At 49.9% G+C, this 20,411-nt stretch overlaps 2 protein-coding genes and 1 non-coding gene across 6 annotated transcripts in view; 1 reads left to right on the forward strand and 2 right to left on the reverse strand.

Annotated features, from left to right (window-relative positions):
- POLH (DNA polymerase eta) overlaps positions 1 to 5,115 on the forward strand; it is a 33,291-nt gene extending 28,176 nt beyond the window's left edge. For 3 of the 4 annotated variants that reach the window (XM_047795309.1, XM_047795312.1, XM_047795310.1), the window contains 2 exons: positions 1,029 to 1,198; positions 2,981 to 5,115. In XM_047795309.1, coding sequence (XP_047651265.1) covers positions 1,029 to 1,198; positions 2,981 to 3,830 — 1,020 coding nt within the window. In that variant the 3' untranslated portion in view covers positions 3,831 to 5,115. Of the gene's footprint in view, positions 1 to 1,028; positions 1,652 to 2,980 lie in introns of those variants that run through there. The other variant, XM_047795311.1, reaches the window with a different exon arrangement.
- A 1,686-nt stretch (positions 5,116 to 6,801) lies between these two features.
- GTPBP2 (GTP binding protein 2) lies at positions 6,802 to 16,567 on the reverse strand. Its single transcript, XM_047795871.1, has 12 exons — positions 16,254 to 16,567; positions 13,369 to 13,395; positions 12,392 to 12,576; positions 11,982 to 12,090; positions 11,579 to 11,776; positions 11,105 to 11,279; positions 10,727 to 10,946; positions 10,206 to 10,341; positions 10,014 to 10,072; positions 8,916 to 9,087; positions 8,298 to 8,462; positions 6,802 to 8,102 (listed from the first exon to the last, which is right to left on the reverse strand). Exons 1-12 carry the CDS (start codon positions 16,437 to 16,439, stop codon positions 7,926 to 7,928), a joined length of 1,809 nt encoding a protein of 602 aa, XP_047651827.1. The 5' UTR covers positions 16,440 to 16,567; the 3' UTR covers positions 6,802 to 7,925.
- On the reverse strand, positions 14,224 to 14,343 carry LOC125137046 (small nucleolar RNA SNORA27). Its single transcript, XR_007137354.1, has one exon. It is a non-coding gene; the product is annotated as a small nucleolar RNA SNORA27 (small nucleolar RNA).
- Positions 16,568 to 20,411: the final 3,844 nt, after the last annotated feature.

Consider the following 20,411-nt stretch of genomic DNA (forward strand, 5'->3'; position numbering starts at 1 on the left):
CACCTTCACCTTCTCCCAACTACCCTAACTTATCAGGAGCCTCCATCACTCTCTGCCTTACTCTGTTTTTTTTCCATTGCACGTTGTACTTATTTCTGCAGGCCTACTTGTTTATCATATGCAGCTCCTACTACAGGAGAAAATCCATGAGGACCTGGACTTTATTTTGTTTTCTCCTGTATCTAGAAAGCACCCTATATATAGTAGGCACTCAGTTATGTTGAATGGTTTTAGTCAACAAAGACTTCTTTATAATTGCCAATTTATATTCTCTCAATATATACAAATCTGTACAAATTGTATTTACAAAATATATTTTTACAAAAAAACAGTTGCTGCTATTGATTTGTTTGCCTTAGGGGTATTTCTTCTCACTAGAATCTTTTGATTTTGAGGGGATCCTTATGTATATTTTCCATCTTCTCGCCTCTTGACCTTTATTTCTTAACTTGCTTTGCATTAACAGTATTTAGATGCTTAGACTTAAGTGAAAAGTGAGTCAATGATACTGCTCTCTACAAAGTACCTTCTATAGATGTATCTCCTCCTGTCAGAAGGAGGTACTAGTGAAACTCCAGCTCTTCCTAAGCATAAGCGCATCAGGGCAGATTAAAGAATAGATACACTACTTAATCCTGACATCCTAGATTGGATCTTCCTTTTAATTATTTACATGAACTCTTCCTTCAGTCACAAAATAGAATATACAACTGTAGGTATTTGGTATAATCTTCTTGCCTGGACACCAAAAAAACCAAACCAAAACGAAAACAAAGGAGAATCCATTTTCATTTATTCTGTCCTATTTCCATCACCTGCCAAAGTAGCCTAGATATTCTAATATTCCATCCTCCAAATTTCTAATATTCCATCTTCCAGTTACATCTTATACTCAGAAACAGCACAAAATTTTTTTTTATTAAACCTATTTCCAAACCATTCTTTTACCCTGATTCTTTTAATTTCCTCTCACACAATTTAGTATATAGAATAACTTTAGTTCTGTCTAAATCCTTTTACACCCATAGAATGACAGAGTGGCCACTCAGTTGGCAGTGAGCATTCGAGTACTCGGAGACAAACGTCTTAGCAGCCTGCGCCGCTGCTGTGCCCTTACCCACTATGATGCCCACAAGATGAGCCAGGATGCATTTGCTGCCATCAGGAACTATAATACTTCAGGGATTCAAACTGAATGGTGAGTTTCCTTCCAGCTCATCTTCTTCTGAAATGTATACCCGTCTTGATTTAATATTAGTGGTTATATAAGCTTTCCAGTGGGGTAGGTTTTTTGTAGCGGCACCTATTACAGCAGGGAATGGTCATGCACTTAAGGGAGAGAACACAGTAGAAGCACCAGAAACAAGGCAGCTCAGCTGCAGCAGCTTTGCCTACCTTTGGTGCATTCCAGTGGTCAGGGGCAGGTCTGAGGGGCAGAGTGAACCAGTACTATCCCTGCCTATATCAATTTGCTATAGTCTGGGGAATGAGCAATTGTTCTTAGGAATACAGAGCTCAAGTTTCAAGAACACACTTGGGAACTTCTCTCTCAACTATTTGATTTGTTCTATCTTAAAATCATCTTCTTTGGAATTCCCTGGCGGCGTAGCAGTTAGGATCTGGCATGGCCATGGCTGTGGTGTGGCTGTGACCCCTGGCCTGCGAACTTCTGTATGCTGTGGGTATAGCCAAAAAAAAAAAAAAAAATCATCTTCCTTGATAATGAAGGTGACTAGTGATTATATTCACAAGTAATCTCTATCTCACATCCCAACTAAATTACACACTCCACTGGTACAATACCAAATGTTATTTTATTTATTTTTCTTTGTAGGGCCACACTCATGGCATATGGAAGTTCCCAGGCTAGGGGTTGAACTTTTGAGCTGCAGCTATTGGCCTACACCACAGCCACAGCAATGTGGGATCTGATCCACGTCCGTGACCTTTGCCACAGCTTGTGGCAATGCCAGATCCTTAACCGACTGAGTGAGGCCAGGGATCAAATCCTCATGGATACTGGTCAGTTCATAACCCACTGAGCCACATTAATTATATATATATATTTTTTTGCTTTTTTTTTTCCATATGCCTGCACCTGTGGCATTATTGGAGGTTCCCAGGCTAGGGGTCACAATTGGAGCTACAACTGCTGGCCTGTGCTACAGCTGCAGCAATGCCAGATCCCAGCAGCATCTGTGACCTACACCACAGCTCATGGCAACGCTGGATCCTTGACCCACTGAGCAAAGCCAGGTATCGAACCTTTGTCCCCATGGATGCTAGTCAGGTTAACCACTGAGCCATGACAGGAACTCCTGTCATAGTAATTTTAAAATAGCATTTACTCCTTAACTTCATTAGAGGACTAATCTGTATATAAAAGTACATTTCATCTTCTAAAATTCAACTTGTGAAAATTTGAGTCATTAGACATGAGGAACTTTATGGCAGAATTTCTTGAAGTAGTTTTGAGAGCAGGCTAGGTACCCAAAAGCAGGTGTGAAATTTCATTCTCTAGAAGTTCCAGAGTTGAAAGTGTCAGATAGGTGGTCTTCTCTTTAAAAACAGGAGAATGCATAAGAGGATTTTTTTCAAGTCTTTCCAGTCTAAATATTCTCAAGCTTTTTTGTTATCCTGAATTCTTACCCCAACCCTGAATTACAGCAGCTCTGAAGCACTAAGTTATGAAAACAATAAACCTAGCTGTTGAGAGGATCCAAACTTCCACATGTCTGATTTGGTAGGTGTTCACCAAGGCAGTGCTCTTCAGGTGTGGTCCAGCAACTATCAGCATCACCTGGGAACTTGTTACAAGGCAAATCCTCTGCCCATCCCAGGTCTACTGGATCTGTATTAATCCAGTACACTCTAAAAGTTTGAGAACCACTGCAGTAATAATTTCCTTTTGTGGCACAACCAGACTTTCACAAATTGAATCTGGGACCGTGCTAATCTTGCTCTTTTACTTTCTATACAGGTCCCCTCCCCTTACAATGCTTTTCCTATGCGCTACTAAATTCTCTGCCTCGTCAGCTGGCACAGACATCACCGTCTTCTTGAGCAGTGACCCAAGTTCTCTGCCAAAGGTGCCAGTTACCAGTTCAGAAGCTAAGACCCAGGAAAGTGGCCCAGTGGGGACAGTCACTAAGAAAGCAACCAATTCTCTGGAGTCATTCTTCCAGAAAGCTACAGAAAAGCAGAAGGTCAAAGAAGCTTCACTGTTACCTCTTACTGCCACTACTCAGACCCCCGTGAGCAATTCACCATCCAAGCCCTCATTACCTTTCCAAACCAGTTCTACTACAGGATCTGAGCCCTTCTTTAAGCAGAAGACTCTTCTTCTAAAGCAGAAACAGCTTAATAATCCTTCAGTTTTCTTCCTTCCACAAAAACCACAGTCCAGCCCTAAAGAGCTACCAACAGAGTATCCAGATGGTGGCCCTGCCTGTGAAAATGCATTGAAGCTAGATTCAGCCCAGGCAACTCCTGCAGAGGTGGATTTGGCCCAGAACAGCTCTTTAACTTCCAAGTCTGCTCTGGAGGCAACCGCTACCCTCAGTCTCCTAGCTGCCGAGGACCAAGTCCTCTGTGAGAAGTGCGGCTCTCTGGTACCTGTCTGGGAGACGCCAGAACACTCAGACTATCATTTTGCGTTGGAGCTGCAGAAATCCTTTTTGCAGCCCCACTCCTCAACTTCCCAGGCTGTTCCTGCCCGATCTCCTCAAAGCAAAAGAAATCCCAAGAGCCCTTTGGCCTCCAGTCACAAACGCCCTAGGCCTGAGGGCATGCTGACATTAGAAACATTTTTTAAGCCATTAACACACTAGAGAGCTGCCCTCAGGCTTGCTGCAGGGTTTTAATATTTGTAGCCTAAAAGGTGGAAATATATTCATATCTCAAGGAAATTTGTAACTTTATGAAATTTATAATAAGAAAAATAAGCTGGTTAGATGCTGAGTTAAGCTCCCATCTCTTTATAGGTGTGGATTCTAATCCTATTGCTGACAGGGATGTAAAAACTTACCTTCCAGATATACAACTGATTTGAGTTTTTGCTAGCCTTTAGGGAAGCAGTGTCATACAGTTAAAAATGTCTGGGCCTCGAAACCCAAGAGATGTGGTTCCAAACCTGACTCTGCCTCTTAGAATATGGCCTCGAATAAGTCACTTTCCTCACTTCCCCTCATCTGTCAAATTAAGGTAATACCTTAGACTACTGAAAATTAAGAAAAAGTGTTGAGAATATGGAGTCCATTGGCCCTTCTACCTCTTGCATTTTATCTTAATGTAGAATGAGACTGTTACTGGACCAGTTTAGGAACTCAGTTTAGATTGGGTAAGTTGTGATCAGAACTACATCTCCAGGACTTTGGTTACTCTGAGTGTGATTCTGAGAAAGAGTATGAGCACCAACAGGGAACTTGATAGAAATAGTCTCAGCCTTACTCCAACCCCAACTGAATTCGAGAAATACTGACCTAGAAGATATCAGCCCACCTGGTTTGTGGAGGATGGTGTCATTGCCTTAAATACAAATTTAATAAAAAGACAAGGACAAAAAAAAAAAAAACACAAAACACAAATTTAAAAGCTAAGTGCTTGGGCTTTCTTATCTCTTGCATCTCATCTGGTGTGCTCATCTCTTCCCTAGTGAAGTGTGACTCTTTAGCTTATGATTTTAAATGAATTATTGTAGCTTTTGGCACTTGTCCATGCTTACAGTACTGTATTCTTAGTCTTTATTCTTATATGTGGAAAGTCAGAAGATGAACTGAGTTGGTGGAAGGGTACACCATACATGTACTCAAGCCAGTATTTTTAGGCTTATTTGAACTTATTTGTAAATTGGGGGCCTGTAGTTTGAGGGGGAACATTTGAAAACCACTGGGTCTAGCCAGAATTTCCTCCAAAAGTACTTCCCACTTTTGTGGCAGTTAAATATCTAATAAAAGACACTGTGGACAAGGCCCTTTTCATACTAGATTTGTAGATTTCTTACAGGCAAGAATTCTTCACCATGTCTTACACATAATAGGTGCTGGATAGTCACTGGATGAAATGTATACTGAAAATTTTACATTACTAGAACCAGAATAAAAAAATTACATACTATTGGAGCTGTGTGTGTGCTCCTTTATACACCTTTTTATCCTCCTAAATGTTCCATTAACATAGCAAAAACTTTGTTTCTTAATCTAGGGAAAAGTTTTAAAATAGAAAAAGCCCTTTGGGTGCTATAGAGATCAAGTTGAGCAAATTTATCACACGTCAGTTGACTGGAAGGAGTCATATAGAAAAAGTAATGTGGTAGCCACTTTGGTTTCACTGGACTTCTAGAGGCCAAGACAGGTAGTGGGCAGGGGGTGGGGCACCAGTGAATAACAATCAAGACAACAGCAGCAGCACATGTTGTCTTCTGGGCAACTGAAACAAATGGCATACTGGCAGAGAGCCTGTGGAGGGGACAGCAGACAGCCGTGCAAAGGTCGGTGTCAGGTGGAAAGCTAAAGTACCCTTTTGCTGAAATAATAACTCTCTGTCATAGCTGTTTATTAGCAGCTGTAAAGAAGGAAGTAGACAGCTCTTAGTTCCCAACACCAGGAGGAAGTTCTTCAACCATAGGCTTCTTAGTAAGTTAAACCAGTGACATTTAAAAAGAAGCTGAGAAGTTCCCATCATGGCTCAGTGGTAAAGCACCTGACTAGTTTCCATGAGGATGCGGGTTCCATCTTTGGCCTCGCTCAGTGGGTTAAGGATCCAGCGTTGCCATGAGCTGTGGTGTAGGTTACAGACATGGCTGTGATGTGGCGTAGACTGGCAGCTGTAGTTCTGACTCGACCCCTAGCCTGGGTACTTCCATATGCCATGAGTGCAGCCCTAACCCCCACCCCCCCAAAAAATAAGCTAAACTTGAATGACAGAGGCCATCACTTCAATACCCTGGGGGCAGGATGCCCATGGGATCATGGGCCACATTTATCATTAAATTTCTTTTGCAAGGATCATTAATGAAAATGATCCCTGCATTTGGCAACTGACTTTAAAATTTGGGTCATATTTCTCCAGGGAACAGGAAGAAGGGACAAAGGTTTGGCCAGGTGCCTCTCATAGCTCCGAAGCCAGTTTAGACTACGTAAACCTCACTTAAGGCTACTCCACATTGAGTACATAGACACTGCCTAAGTTGCACTCTTAAGTACCTGCCACCAAAATCTTGATGGGGCCATCTCAGCCTCTTTACCGCTGTGACCATCAGCAAATGGCCAGCTCCACAAGCACAGGGTAGTTACCACTCTTAGCTGACAAGGTGGCAGTTTCACTTTTTCTTTTGTCTTTCTAGAGCTGCACCTGCAGCATATGGAAGTTCCCAGGCTAGGGGTCGAATTGGAGCTTCAGCTGCGGCCTACACCACAGCCACAGAAATGTAGGAATTCAAACTGCGTCTACAACCTATACCACAGCTCACAGCAAAGCTGGATCCTTAACCCACTGAGCAAGGCCAGGGATCGAACCCGTGTTCTCATGGATACTAGTCGGGTTTGTTAACCAGTGAGCCACGACAGGAACTCCCCCGCAGTTTCGCTTTCTGTTCTACTCAAAGAACCATGCAAAACAGGCCAGAATACTTAGGTCACAGCACTGGACCCCGATAGCATGTGCGGGGGAGGGAAGGAAGCTGGGTCAATGGGTTCTTCCCCACTCAGGGCTCAGCAGTGTAAGGGTTTCACTCGCCTCTGATCCTGGAGAGGAATCCAGCTCTGGAAGATAAGCCTGGATCTTAAGCATAAGCACAGTGTGTTCAATAAAACATTTTTATTCTGTACAATATATATATATGCATATTTAAATATATATATATATGTATATATATATGCAGGGAAACCTCAACCAACAAATCCCTGAGTCCACGGGAACCCAGGACACTAATAAGGGAAAGAAGGGGATCCATGCCCTAAGGAGTAGGAAATACGGCATCATCTTTCCCTTACCTCCAGGTTCCTGCGACAGAGGGACAGGTATGGTCACTCACTGCAAGTTACTAAAACACGAGAGGACTTACATGGGGGCAGGAAGGGGGGGCGAAGGTGGCAGGATGGGGAGCTAGGGGTCAGGTCCCCAGCCACCAGCCTGGGAGAGTAAAACATACTGTTTGAATCCAGCATTAATACCAACAGGTCACTGCAGAGGAGGGACAAGACCAACTGACATGCAGCTGACCCTCGGCAGGCCAAGGCTGAGCTTGGCGGCCCCACACCTGGGCCAGCACAACAAATAGCACCTGTGGGGCCTTTGACAGGCAGAACCAGGGACGTGGCCCTTGAGTGAAGGAGGGATGGGAGAGAAAGCTGACAGAAGGACCTCCTGTCTCAGCACAGGGTGGGGGCATTGCCATTCAGTCCCTGTGCCATATCTTCAGACCCTGAGCCGCCCGCTGGCTGGCCAGGAGCAGGCATCTTTTGTCCAGGCAGGTAGAGAGGAGGAACTTACATGGCCTTGAGAAGAGGTATAGAAAAAGGAGTGCTTTCGAGGACCACCCCCAATTGTTGTGACAATTCCTGATGCACAGGGACCACAGTGGTGAGTCAAGCCCAGGCCCAAGAGTGGGGCTGAGGTGGCAGCGGGCAGCTCCCTCCAGTAGACAGGCCGTGGGGTTGCTGGGCTTGCTGAGCCGACCAGGTGGCCACACAGCTGCTGAGCGCTGCCCTGAGTTCTCCCGTCTCCTCCCCCAGGCCTGCCCCTCCCCGGCCACATCAAGCCTGGCATGTCTCCAGAAAAGGTAGCCAGGAGCAAGCAGCAGAGAGCACCCCTCTCTCCCTAGCCTACTGACACACACAGCCGCCGATTGGGGGGGGGGCAGCATGGCCAGAAGTCACCTTCTATATTGTAGAGACAGCAGTAGAGCCGTGCCTGCCTGGAGGAGTTCAGAAAGCCATGTTGGCCTGGGCCTCTCCCGCTGCAATGGCTTGCACATCGGTGACGTGGCCGATGCCCTTGGTGACGCCCTCCCGAAACAGCAGCTTGGCGCCCACCTTCAGGTACTCTGGGTGCTTCAGGAAGCGGAAACGGACTACTGCCTTCTCCCCAGTCCGCAGCTTGTCCTGCAGCAGAAAGGCGGTCACTGGCCCTGGGCAGCACCTCCGGACTCTACCAGCATTGGCTCTCTACTGTCGGGGGCCTAGCAGGCTTCTACCCAAAGTCAGCAGGGCACTGGGGACAGGCCTCCCTCCCTTCCGGAAGCAGGAGAATTCCGCCTTTCCCCTGGGGGGGCCGGGGCGTGGCTGGCTCCCTCTCACCTTGGCATGGATCTTTTCCACCACTGCCGTCTGACGCACATTGCCCACGTGTACTGTCACCTGGAAGCCTCGCCGGAAGGTGGTGGCGTGGAACAGCAGGACTATCTCTGCCTCGAACACTGAGCAGATGGTGGGGTTCATCTCTGGGCTCACCATCACCATGCCCTGGGGAGGCACAGCCCCCAGACCCAGGAAGGGCAGGCCTCACATCAGTCTCTCCTCCCCGGCCACCCTCACACCCTCACACCCTCGGCAGCCCCGGAACCTCGTCTTCCTCCAGCACCTCCAATGCAAGAACCCAGAAGATGATGCTCAAAACTCTCCTTAGAGGGGCGCTTTTCTTACCCACCTTTCTTGTCCTCTAACCCTTCTAATGCTTAGGATTTGCAGGGTCCTGGACACTAGGGCCGCACTGCAGTGATTCATGTTTCATGATCTGTGCTTTATGAGTATCCTAAGCCTTTTTCATGCATGGACCGTCTGCATAACCGGCTTCTTGAGTTAGACACCAGGTTTCTGTGAGTTATGCTGAGCCACCTTAGGTGCTTCTCATTCAAGTGGCCAGGCTCCCAGGCACCTCTCTCAGTGTTCCCTCTCCCGCCCGACCTCCCACCTCACCTTGCGAAGGAGTGCGCGGTCAAAGTCCCCGAGGGCCAGTGTAGCAGCCTGGCCGGCTCGCAGCACACGACAGGCAGAGCGGTTGCGTTGGATGCTGCACACTCTCAGCTCCAGGAAGCAGCCATCGTCTGTGGGGCCCACCACCAGCTGGTCCCCCTCACGGCAAATGCCACTGCAGCCCAGAGAGCGGGCGGCACAGGTCAGCCTGAGCTCCCTCCCTACTTCTCTCCTAGGCCCTTCCCTTGTAAGACTGATCCCTTGGCTGGGGGAAAGCGACCCTATATCTGATTTGGGGAGATGACTCTGTTCAGACTGAAGGTTTATACCAGGAAAGGCCAGCAGCCAAGGCGGCAGACAGTAGCTGCTGGTTTGACACGCAACACCTGATCTCTGAAAGAGCAAGCATCCCCTGGGGTTTCATCCTCTGCTTTGGAAAGTGTCTTAAGGGACCTCTCACTTCCCAAGCTGGAGATGAAGTCAGCTGAATGCACTCTAGTTTTCTTCCCACACTTCTGCCCCAGGGGCCTGGAGATTCCCAGTAAGAAGCAAGACTGTTTCTTCCTTCAGAAGCCAACAGAAGAGCTTTCTCCAGCTCTTCTGATGGTGAAGCCTAGTCCACAAACAAGCACGTCTTTTACCTTTTTTTTTTTTTTTTTGCTTTTTAGGGTCACACCCCTGGCATATGGAGGAGGTTCCTGGGCTAAGGGTCCAAATGGAGGCACAGCCACAACCACGTCAGATCCAAGCCACATCTTTGACCTACACCACAGCTCATGGCAACGCCAGATCCTTAACCCACTGATTGAGGCCAGGGATCAAACCCACAACCTCATGGTTCCTAGTTGTATTCATTTCTGCTGCGCCACAATGGGAACGCCTACTTTTTTTTTGGGCGGGGGGGGCGCTGTTCTCACAGTATGTGGATATTCCCAGGGACTGAACCTGTGCCATGGCAGCGACCCAAGCTGCTGCAGGGACAATGCCAGATCTTAACCTACTGTGCCAGCAGGGAATGCCTACAAGTTCAACTCCAGGGTCTCCACTGGGTACATGTGTTGTGAAGGCCGGATGGGGTGGGTAGCAAGAAAGGCAATTCACCTGGAAAGCGTTCCTCCGACAACTGTCCCCACCTCTGGAACTGTGTAGATTTCATCCACCTGAAGCCGAAGAAGATTCTATCAATAGCCTGCCACATAGGGCTGGCAGGTCCAGAATCTCTAAACAGACTCAAGGCTCGGAATGAGCCCCTCCCAGTTCCCTGGCTCACTGCCCGTTCCGACGGCCAATTACCTGGAACTCTGTCAGCTGCTGCATGAGTTCTTCCTGCTCTTTGCTGTTGGTGAGTGGCGGCAGAATATTCAGAAAGACTTTGAGCAGATCCAGACTCTCTCCAGACACACTCGACAGTGTGAAGATAGGGGTGACACTGTAGAGGGAGGCACGGAATGGGCAGATGGGGAAAGTTCCAACAGGAAGCAGGGGCTAGAGCCCGGTGCATGGCCAGGTGAGCGCCCCCTGGGGTGGCAAGGGGCTCCCCTCTCCCATCTGTGAGCCCGCCATGAGCCCAGGGAGACGGTGAATACCCACACCGCACCCTGTCTCCAGGGTCCCGGGTGTCAGCAGATCCCCAGGCTGGCTTGGGGGAAGAGTCCCACCTTTAGCCAAGACTCCCTCCCACAACCCCAATCTGAAAACCCACAGAATTGAGCCAGAACTGGCCTGCTCCTGAGGGGCTGGGGGGGGACCCTATGCTCCGGGGCCCTGTGGCAGCTTTCCCTGGGAATCAGGGCTCTGGGATGAGAAAGGCTTACTTGGGGGACTGGGCAAACTGCTGGGCAGCCGTGACAGCATCATCCTCGGAGGTGACAAGCATGGGGACCTTGTGGCAGCCAGGCTGCTTGAGGACCCGCTCTAGCTGGCGTACCGTCCTCTCCACGGTGGTCTTGGCGCACAGGTCCACCTTGCTGACCACGATGAAGAAGGGCACTTTCAGGGCCAGGGCCAGCCCCAGATGTTCCCTTGTGGTGCCAGCTGCTCAGAGAAAGAAGGCAGGCAGCGGGACGAGGGGTGAGAAGGCAGGGAGGAGGACAGAGCAAGAGCCGAGAGGGGCTGGCTCCCAGATCTGGGGAGGTCCGGGCTAGGAGAGTCAGCACCCCCGTCCAGCGCCATCCCTGCCCGACGCCTCGTACCAATGCCAGTGTTGGCGCTGACGAGCAGCAGGGCGCAGTCGGGACAGTACGAGGTGAGGCCGAAGATGGTGGTGTGCAGGTACTTGTGGTGGCCTGCCAGGTCGATGAAGGTGATCATCTTGGAGCTGCTCTCACAGATCTCTTCTGCCGTCCTTGAGTCACTGTAATTCACCACCTGGCCCGGAGCCCAGGGCTCTCAGTGCCCCCTGCCAGCCTCCCCAACCCTTCAAGAGTCGCCAGGACCTAAACCAGTTCCTGGGTGACCCTGCCTCTTAACCCTGAGCCCCATTTCGGATCTGGCTCAGGTGATTCCCCATCTGTTCCCTAAGGAGATCGGAGCTGGTTCAGTGCCCTCAGGGCCTTCGTCTACACTACTCCAGAAGGTCTCCACACTCTGCCCGCAGAATCTGGCCTTCACCACTACCATCCCAGCCTCAGAGTCTGGTCCCACTGGGTCCCGTTGATTGCATGCACCTCTCCCTTGCTGTTAAAGCCCAGGATCTCGAAGCTGATGCTGGAGGTTCGGCCAGACTGAATCTCGTGCAGGTGGCGGAAAAGGTTGAGCCGAGCCCGGCCCCGCCCATTGTCCAGCTCTCCCTGGGTCAGGACTCCCAGCAGAGTCGACTTCCCTGAGTCCACATTCCCCAGGACGGCCACACGGAGGTCCAGGAACTGCGGGCGGATTGTCAGAGGTGAGGGTTCTGACCCCTCACCTCTTGCCACTGAAAGTTAGGTCGAGGGCAGCGACACTCACTGGGGAACAAACGATGAACTGGACACCCCCAGGGTCCCAGGCCAGGGGAGAGCCTGGCACCAAAGGGTGCCCCCTGCCCTGGGGGGGAGCACGGGCATGAGGCAGGGAAGAGTGTGCACCCACCTGTTGGTTGTCAGGGACCTTTCGTACTAGCACCTCGGTGATCTTCCGGGGCGTGTCACTGTCATAGTCCACTTCTCGCTCCCGGAGGACAGTGATGTCTGCCCCGACCCTGTCACAGCAAGCCCACAGCTGCCACATCTCACCTGTACTCCCCTCCAATCCATTCCCCCCACCCCCAGAGCTCCCAACCCCTAACTTAGATTCCTATCCCTCCAATCCATCCTGAATCCCCGGCTCTCTTTACACAAATCAACTTTACATCAAGGAGCAGAAAACCTGGGATCCAGTGCAAAGGAACCCAGAAAACCGCCCTCTCCCCTTTGGCCCTCTGTCAAGAGCAGACCCTAGATGACTGGGCCCGTTGGGTCCCGATGCAGGGAGAGGAGAACCCAGGGGAAGGGGGAGCATACTTCTCTGCCATCCGGTGCAGGGTCTTGAGGGAAGCCCTCATCTCCTCCTCAGCCAGGCCCACCAGCAGCCCATTGTCCTCTACCCCAATCTGGTAGACCGCCTCACCACGGCCCTCCTGGAGCCGCCACTTCATCTGTGTCACCAGGTGCTCAAAACGGTATTGGGATGGATTCACCAGCTTCAGCTTGGGGGGAGTGAGTATTGTGAGAAGGCAGAGTCTAGATGCTCCATCTGAACCCACATGCTCCCCAGCTGTCCTGTGGCAAGAACCAGGGCCTTCCCTTCCCTCTTATTATTATTATTTTTAGGGCTGCACCGGCAGCATACCGAAGTTCCCAGGCTAGGGGTCTAATCGGAGCTACAGCTGCCGGCCTACACCACAGCCCCGACAACATGGGATCTAAGCTGCATCTGTGACCTACACCCCAGCCCACGGCAATGCAGGATCCTTAACCCACTGAGCGATGGAACCTGCATCCTCATGGATGCTAGTCGGGTTCATTACTGCTGAACCATGATGGGAACTCCCTTTCCATTCCCTCTTAACCACCCTCATCCCTGACCTCCTCCAAAGGTGAGTCCTCTTCCAACAGAATGCGGTCTGAACCCCATTTTTTTTTGTCTTTTTGCTATTTTTTGGGCAGCTCCCGCGGCATATGGGAGGTTCCCAGGCTAGGGGTCGAATCGGAGCTGTAGCTGCCAGCCTACACCAGAGCCACAGCAACTCAGGACCCGAGCCACGTCTGCAACCTACATCACAACTCACGGCAACACCGGATCGTTAACCCACTGAGCAAGGGCAGGGACCGAACCTGCAACCTCATGGTTCCTAGTCGGATTCGTTAACCACTGTGCCATGATGGGAACTCCGAGAACCCCATCTTTAAATTACTACAGACCATGAAGTTACAAGGACCTCAAAGAAATCATCCCTTGCCAACAAGGTCAACCTGCCCCTCCCCAGCCTCAGACTCACTTTATATTCGATGTTTCCATCTTCAGCCTGAAAAGAAACAGGGAGCAGTTACCACACACCATCCAAACCTAACCTCTACCTCCCCGATTCCCACTGGGGTCCAGGCAACTAACTTAGGAGAGCAGGAAGCCTCAGCCGCAACTGCTTAGGCAGGTGTCTATCAAAGGTCATGGCAAACCAGCCTTCTATTCAGCCCCAGTGAGGCTTCTCCGAAGGAAACGCCTCACCCACAGCATATGGAAATTCCCAGGCCAGGGATTGAATCCAAGCCTCAGCTGTGACCTACACTGCACTGGGCCAGGGATCAGAGCTGGACCACTGCAGTTGGATCCTTAACTTACTGCACCACAGCAGGAACTCCTGTGCCCCTACTTTTCTTTTCTTTCTTTCTTTCTTTTTTTTTTTGCAAATTTATAATTATTTATTAAATCTTACTTTATGGGGCCTTGAGGCAACAGGCAACATCCCCACTTTTAGGCTCTCTTCTGATGCAATATACCAAATAACTTAACCAAAACTAGACTGCTAATAAAATTTACAACTAATTAAACTTTGCATACTCTGAAAACTAGGACTGCTTAATAACACATCCCACAAGACTCTGCAGTTTATCACAATTCGTTTCTTCTGAAAGGTTACTAGACAAACACTCAATTTGCTTGAGGTTTTTTGTTTTTTTAGGGCCGCACCCGTGGCATATGGAGGTTCCCAGGCTAGGGCCTATATAACACAGCCACAGCAACCCAGGATCCGAGCCACGTCTGCAATTTACACCACAGCTCACGGCAATGCCAAATCCTTAACCCACTGAATGAGGCCAGGGATCAAACCCACAACCTCATGGTTACTAATTGGATTCCTTTCTGCTGCGCCTCAATGGGAACTCCTTGCTTGAGTTTTAAAAAGATATTTCCTTTGCCCCATTTGAATGACCAATAAAGACATAAGTCCCATTGGTGAAGTGAAAAGGGGGTGGAGCTCCTCCTCTTTTGATCACTGGCAGCACGTTCTTCCTAGATGCAAGATCACCCCCTTCCTTCTCCCTAGGGCCTCAAACTGCTGTCCCTACAGGTCTTTGTCTTCTCTGTGTCCAGGCTACTAAAATCAACCTTTGCCACTGGTTTGGCAGACACCATGTCCTTCCTGCCCACTCCTCCCAGCTGATGACATCAAGAGTAAGAGGCTGCAAGAGGTTCTGGAGCAGGGCCAAAGGGTGAACTCAGCATCGGTCACTACAAGCCCAATGAGAGAGGGGCCCAGGTGAAAGACAGCAGGGCTCCAAAGCTGGGGTTCAGATGAAGAGAAGAAACTCCAAAAATATAAGGAAGGAGACAGACACCATAAACCAGACTCACTGTGCTTTTACCCTCCTGTCCCATAACCCTCAGGGCTCAGTTGAGGTGAAATCTTTTCTTTTCTTTTTTCTTTTTTTGCCTTTTAGGGCTGCACCCACAGCATATGGAGGTTTCCAGGCTAGGGGTCGCGAATCAGAGCTACAGCTGCCGGCCTACACCACAGCCACTGGAATACCAGATCCGAGCCGTGTCTGCGACCTACACCATAGCTCATGGCAATGCCAGATCCTTAACCCACTGATCGAGGCCAGGGATCCAACCCACATCCTCATGGATCCTAGTAGGGTTCATTAACCGCTGAGCCACGAGAGGAACTCCAAGGTGAAAACTTGAATCCACCCCACAATGGCCTCCTCTTCCCTGTATCACGTAACCCAACACGGAAGCATCCTGTTGCCTGAGCTTCCCCATCTCACGTGCAAAAGGATATACAATTTGCCTGGTCTACCTGTCCTGAATTTCTGCACTCCTCCTCCCTGGACATTTTATTTTTCCTCTCCCCTTCCTGTCATCATTCCATCCCTTTGAAGGCTCTCTGACTCCCAGGCTCTTACAGGGCTTCACCCATAATCTCCATCTCTTGGAATATAATGGAAATCTTTTCACATCAATAAAGACCTTCCTTGTTTATCATTTTGATGGAGGTGAAGAATAAGTACGGGTGGCTTCAGAAAAGTGGTGCAAGGATGATGGTCTAGGATAATGGTTCTCAACACGTGGTCCCAGGACCAACAGCATTCACATCACCTGGGAACTTGTAAGAAATGCAGATTATCAGGGCCACCTTTGACTTACTCAGTTGTAAATTCTAGGGGTAGAGCAGCAATTCAAGTGATTGTGATACATACTAAAGTTTGAATAATCACTTGATGAGGATCTCCCCCTTGGGTTCTCCTTTTCTAAGAGGGACAGAGTAGCAGTTATCCTCTGCCTTAGGGACAGATGGTACGGGTAGGTGGAGGCTGCCACCACTTCCTCATAGGACAGGCGAAGGGCAGGAGGACTAAGTCTAACCGTTTTCTGGTGTGTGTGTGTGTACACACTCAGGGATAGGGACAGAATATATTGCTCTTTGTGTGTGTGTGTGTGTGTGTGTGTGTGTATACACACTCAAGGATAAGGACAGAACACATTGCTCTTTCCTCGAGTACTCCTCTCCTCCCCGTAGAGCAAGTTTAGAAAACTCTTAACTCCTCATCCCAGAACGCACTCTCCCTTCTCCTGTTGCAGCACAGGGAAGGGGTCCGGGGATTTTACTCTGCTCTTCCCAAGGGGATCCCCTTTTCCCACTTCTCCTGGAATTACCTACATCAGAGTGAGGAGATTCCCCTCCTCCCCTCTTCCTCCCCGGTGCCTGACACCTGGTGGGGACGAGGTCAATCTCTCTGTCCCTCCTCCCTGGGGTCCTCGAACCGGAAAAGAAGGGGGTCTTGACACCGGAAGGGGGGTACGAATTCTGTCTCGCCTTCCTGGAGTCCCAGGACCGGAAGGAGTGATTTCCTCTCACCCGGCCGCTTCTCAGGTGCTCACCTCGGGGGGCAGGTACGGAGGGTTGTTGGCTTTGCCCCCTCTGTTCCTTCCGTTCTTCTTTTTCCCCTTCGGGCCCCCGCAGCTGCTGCTGCCGCCGGCGCCCCTAGCCTTGAGGGTTCCGCCCACGGCCGGGCCCCCTCCGGGCCGGCAGCAGCCGCCGAACAGCTCGGATACCCGCGAGTCCATCCGCTGCTGCCGCCAGCCCCCCGCCCGGCCCCTCCCCCCCGCCACCGCCGCCACCGCCACCACCTCCGCCACCGCCGCCGCCGCCGCCCCTACTGCCACCACCGAGTCCGACCAGCCAGGAGGAGAGTGGGTGGGGCTCTGCACAGGCCACGCCCCCACCCTTCCCTGGCTTCCAGGTCGCGTCAGAAAGAGTCGCGAGGCATCACGGGATATAGAGTCCTCAAGTCTGAGAGCTCCCTGGAAAGAGTTCGCCGCCGCCCTACCACTCCCAGGAGACATCGCGGCGCAAGGGGGCCGCGGGCGGCTTCGGGGAGTAGGTAAGGAGCGCGCCTATGCGCGCAAAGACCTAGGGGAGCTGTAGTCTGGTTCCCAGTCTCAGAGAGCTGAGCGGGTCTTTTATTAGGGCCTGGGGGTCGTGGGCCAGTTACCGGAGCGGAGGGCTTACATCCGAATTAAGCTTTGTGGGCGCTTCAGAGTTTGGCCCTTTGACGCCAGCCTCCACAACAAGTTTTGAACCTGGAGAACGCAGAATTTGGAGCGACTGGTCTACTGGCTCCGCCCCTTCCTCAGTTTCTCCCTCGACGGCCGGCGTGCCGTCCGAGTGAGTCAGGACTAATGCCAGGGCGGAGGCGGATGGTGGTTAGCCTAATTAAGGCTTTTATTGTTGCGAAGATTATGCCACCTTTATACAGTAGTCACTGCTTTATTACCAAGCTGGCACCCTCCGGGGGCTGGTTTTAGCAGCCCGAGACACCGCAGTAGCCCCGACGCGAGGCTCGAACCCATAAACAAGCCCCGCTGCCTTAGGGCCACCAGGATGCCCGCAGCGAGTATTACCCCTCCCCTTTGTTTTGAAGCCGAACCAATCCCGGAACACCGATTTTGGTTTTAAAACCGCCAGGGCTGTGGGAGGGGCCTGGCCCCTACTTGGGGCGGGGCTGGGGCTCCGGTTACGTCAACCACTGCGAGGGCGGGGGAGGTTTCCTGGAATAGAAACTTGGCCCAGGGCCCAGGGGATTGCTGACTTGACTTTCTTGCCAAGCTGTCATCTCGCTTGCTCTTTAGGGCTCTTGCAGTCAGCAAAGAGTAAACACATTCGGTGACATAAACCAGTGTACAAAACACTAGAAAGGCGGAGTGGGGAAGCAGTGTTGCTGGGCGGGGAGTCAGAACGCCAGAGTTCAATTCCCAGCCCCATGGCTGACTTGTGACTCACCACTCATCCATTGTATGTCCACTTCCCACCTCTTCACAAACAGCGAGATGCTCATATAGAGACCAGAAACGAAACAGCCCTGCACACCAGCCCTCGGTTTTCCTTGGAAAACTAGAAGCAGCAACAGTGGCTTACCTCTGGTGATCCTTTCAGGGGTTCAGACCTGGTGGAGTCCATGGCTTCCCCCAAGGACCACAAGGAGAAGACAGGCTACTGATCACGTAGTTGCTGTCCACATGGCATAACTCCCCAAATCGGTGACAGCGGAAGGGCCAAAATCTGCAAAAGGGCCGAGCAGACCCAGCCAATTATGTGATCTTATGTGATCGTCAGTGGCTGGAAGCACGTGTGACTTCTCAACCCCCTTAGCTAAGAAAGTTATGCTGCAGAGGTCGACCTTAGAGAGGGGCGAGGGGCACAACTTCTCCAGGGAAACTGCTACTTAGAGGCTGAGACAGAAGAACTCAGTGAGAGATCTCAAAAAGGATGGGGATTGGAAGTGAGAGCCAAAACTATTCCCCCAACATTCTCACCACCAGCAGCTCTGGGATCTCTTGATAAGCAGGGCCTGGGCTGCACTGGCCTGATACTTGTTCTCTCATCGTCATGAATCCTTCAACCACCCCAACACACACACAGTTTCACTTTATTCTTCTCAATTCCCTTGTCTCCTGAGTGGGAAATTTATTTTAAGAGATGAGGAGGAATAACCCATTCTGATATCCATTCTTAACCTGGCTTACCACAAACAGGAGTGAAGGCTGGCAGGGGAGTAGGCTGACCCGGGATGTCTGCCCAGGAGACCAGATCCTGGGAGATGGAAGGTGGTGTATGTGTTTAGTTTCCTGGAGGGGTTGCTTATGAGGTGCTTATGAGGTGGTTGCCCATGGGGTAAATAATGGACGTCTGCACACAGACATTTTTTCCTGGTCTGTGATTAGTCATTCATTCTTTGTGTAGAGTACCTTTACATACATTTTAAACTCAGACTTAGCAATAGTTCCCTTTACATTTTCTTGGTTGTGTCATGTCCAAGCCAACCTCACTCCTAAATTATGAATTATTATCCACTGTTTTCTTCCAGGAGTTTTGAAGTGTTTGTGGGTTTCTTTTGGCACGTGGAGGTTCCCGCGCCAGGGTTTGAACCAGAGCCACAATAGCGACCCAAGCTTCTGTAGTGACAGTGCTGGATCCTTAACCTGCTGTGCTACAAGGGAAATTCATGGTTTATGTTTAGATGTTTGATCAGTTTGGAATGTATTTTTATGTAGGATGTATAATAGGAACTTATTTGATTTTTTTTTTTCTAAATGGTAGGGAGTTGTCTCAAGTTACTTCCTTTTAAAAAGTTATCCTCATTATATATACCAATAGCTACATGGGTCTGTTTCTGGACTCTCTTCTGTTTTATTTATTCCTGAGCCAATACCACAGTATTTTTTTTTCTTTTTTTCTTTTTTTTTTTTTTTAGGGCCACATCTGTGGCACATGGATGTTCCCAGGCTAGGGGTCCAATCAGAGCTGTAGCCACTGGCCTATGCCACAGCCACAGGAACCTCAGATCTGAGCTGCATCTGCAACCTACACCACAGCTCACGGCAGGCAACACTGGATCCTTAACCCACTGAGCCAGGCCAGGGATCGAACCTCGTTCTCATGGATACTAGTCAGGTTGGTTAACCACTGAGCCATGACGGGAACTCCAATACCATAGTATTTTAATCATTGTAGTTTTATGATATATTTTGATCTTTGGTCCTTTCTTTCTGAAACACACCTTTTTCTTGGCCTCCAGCACTTGACACTTGTCTGTTTTTCTTTCTATTTTTCTGGCTACTCCTCATTCTCCTCCACAGATTCTCTTTCTGTTCATCCTCCAGACATTAGTGTCTTCAGTATCTTATTTATTTATTTATGCCTTTTTTAGGGCCGTACCTGCAGCATATGAAAGTTCCCAGGCTAGGGGTCAAATCGGAGCTATAGCTGCCTACTTTTTAGGGCTGCACCCATGGCACATGGAGGTTCCCAGACTAGGGATCCAATCGGAGCTGTAGCCACCAGCCTACGCCACAGCCACAGCAACACTGGATCCTTAACCCACTAAGTAAGGCCAGTGATCAAACCCTAGTCCTCATGGATGCTAGTCAGATTCGTTTCCACTGAGCCATGATGGGAACTCTGAGTTGAGTTTTCAATAAGTGGAGTTTGCTGTTCCGTGGGACAGTGAAAAGATATTTAGGAACATCATTAGAAATAGAAATATATGTATTTGATAGTCATCAGCAAGGGGGCAGATAAGATCACCCAGGGAGCTTGTATAGAGTAAAAATAAGCTAGGAGGGAGTTCCTGTTGTAGCTCAGCAGAAATGAAACCAACTGGTATCCATGAGGATGCAGGTTCCATCCCTGGCCTTGCTCAGTGGGTTAAGGATCTGGCATTGCCCTAAGCTTTGGTGTAGGTAGAAGATGTGGCTCGGATCCCATGTTGCTGTGGCTGTGGTGTAGGCCAGCAGCTGCAGCTCTACTTCAACCCCTAGCCTGGGAACTTTCACATGCCTTTTTACGTGCGGCCCTAAAAAGGCAAAAAACAAACAAACAAAAACCCCCAAACTGAACTCATCTTTTCTCCTTACTCATTCCCCAATAAACCTGGTCCTCCTCTAGTGTTCTCTCCTTCACTGGGTGGCATAACTGGCCATAGAGTTGATGAAGTAAAAAAAAATCTGCTTGTTTTCTTGCCAGTCTCTCTCTATCTC

This window comes from Phacochoerus africanus, chromosome 9, assembly GCF_016906955.1.
Source record: "Phacochoerus africanus isolate WHEZ1 chromosome 9, ROS_Pafr_v1, whole genome shotgun sequence".
NCBI classification, from domain to species: Eukaryota; Metazoa; Chordata; class Mammalia; order Artiodactyla; family Suidae; genus Phacochoerus; species Phacochoerus africanus.

Coding starts and splice junctions, on each gene's coding strand:
- GTPBP2 (XM_047795871.1), bottom strand. CDS start 16,439: ATGGACTCGCGGGTATCCGAGCTGTTCGGCGGCTGCTGCCGGCCCGGA. Junction 13,396..16,253: donor CTCCGTACCTGCCCCCCGAG/GTGAGCACCTGA, acceptor GTTTCTTTTCAG/GCTGAAGATGGAAACATCGA. Junction 12,577..13,368: donor ATGGAAACATCGAATATAAA/GTGAGTCTGAGG, acceptor ACTCCCCCCAAG/CTGAAGCTGGTGAATCCATC.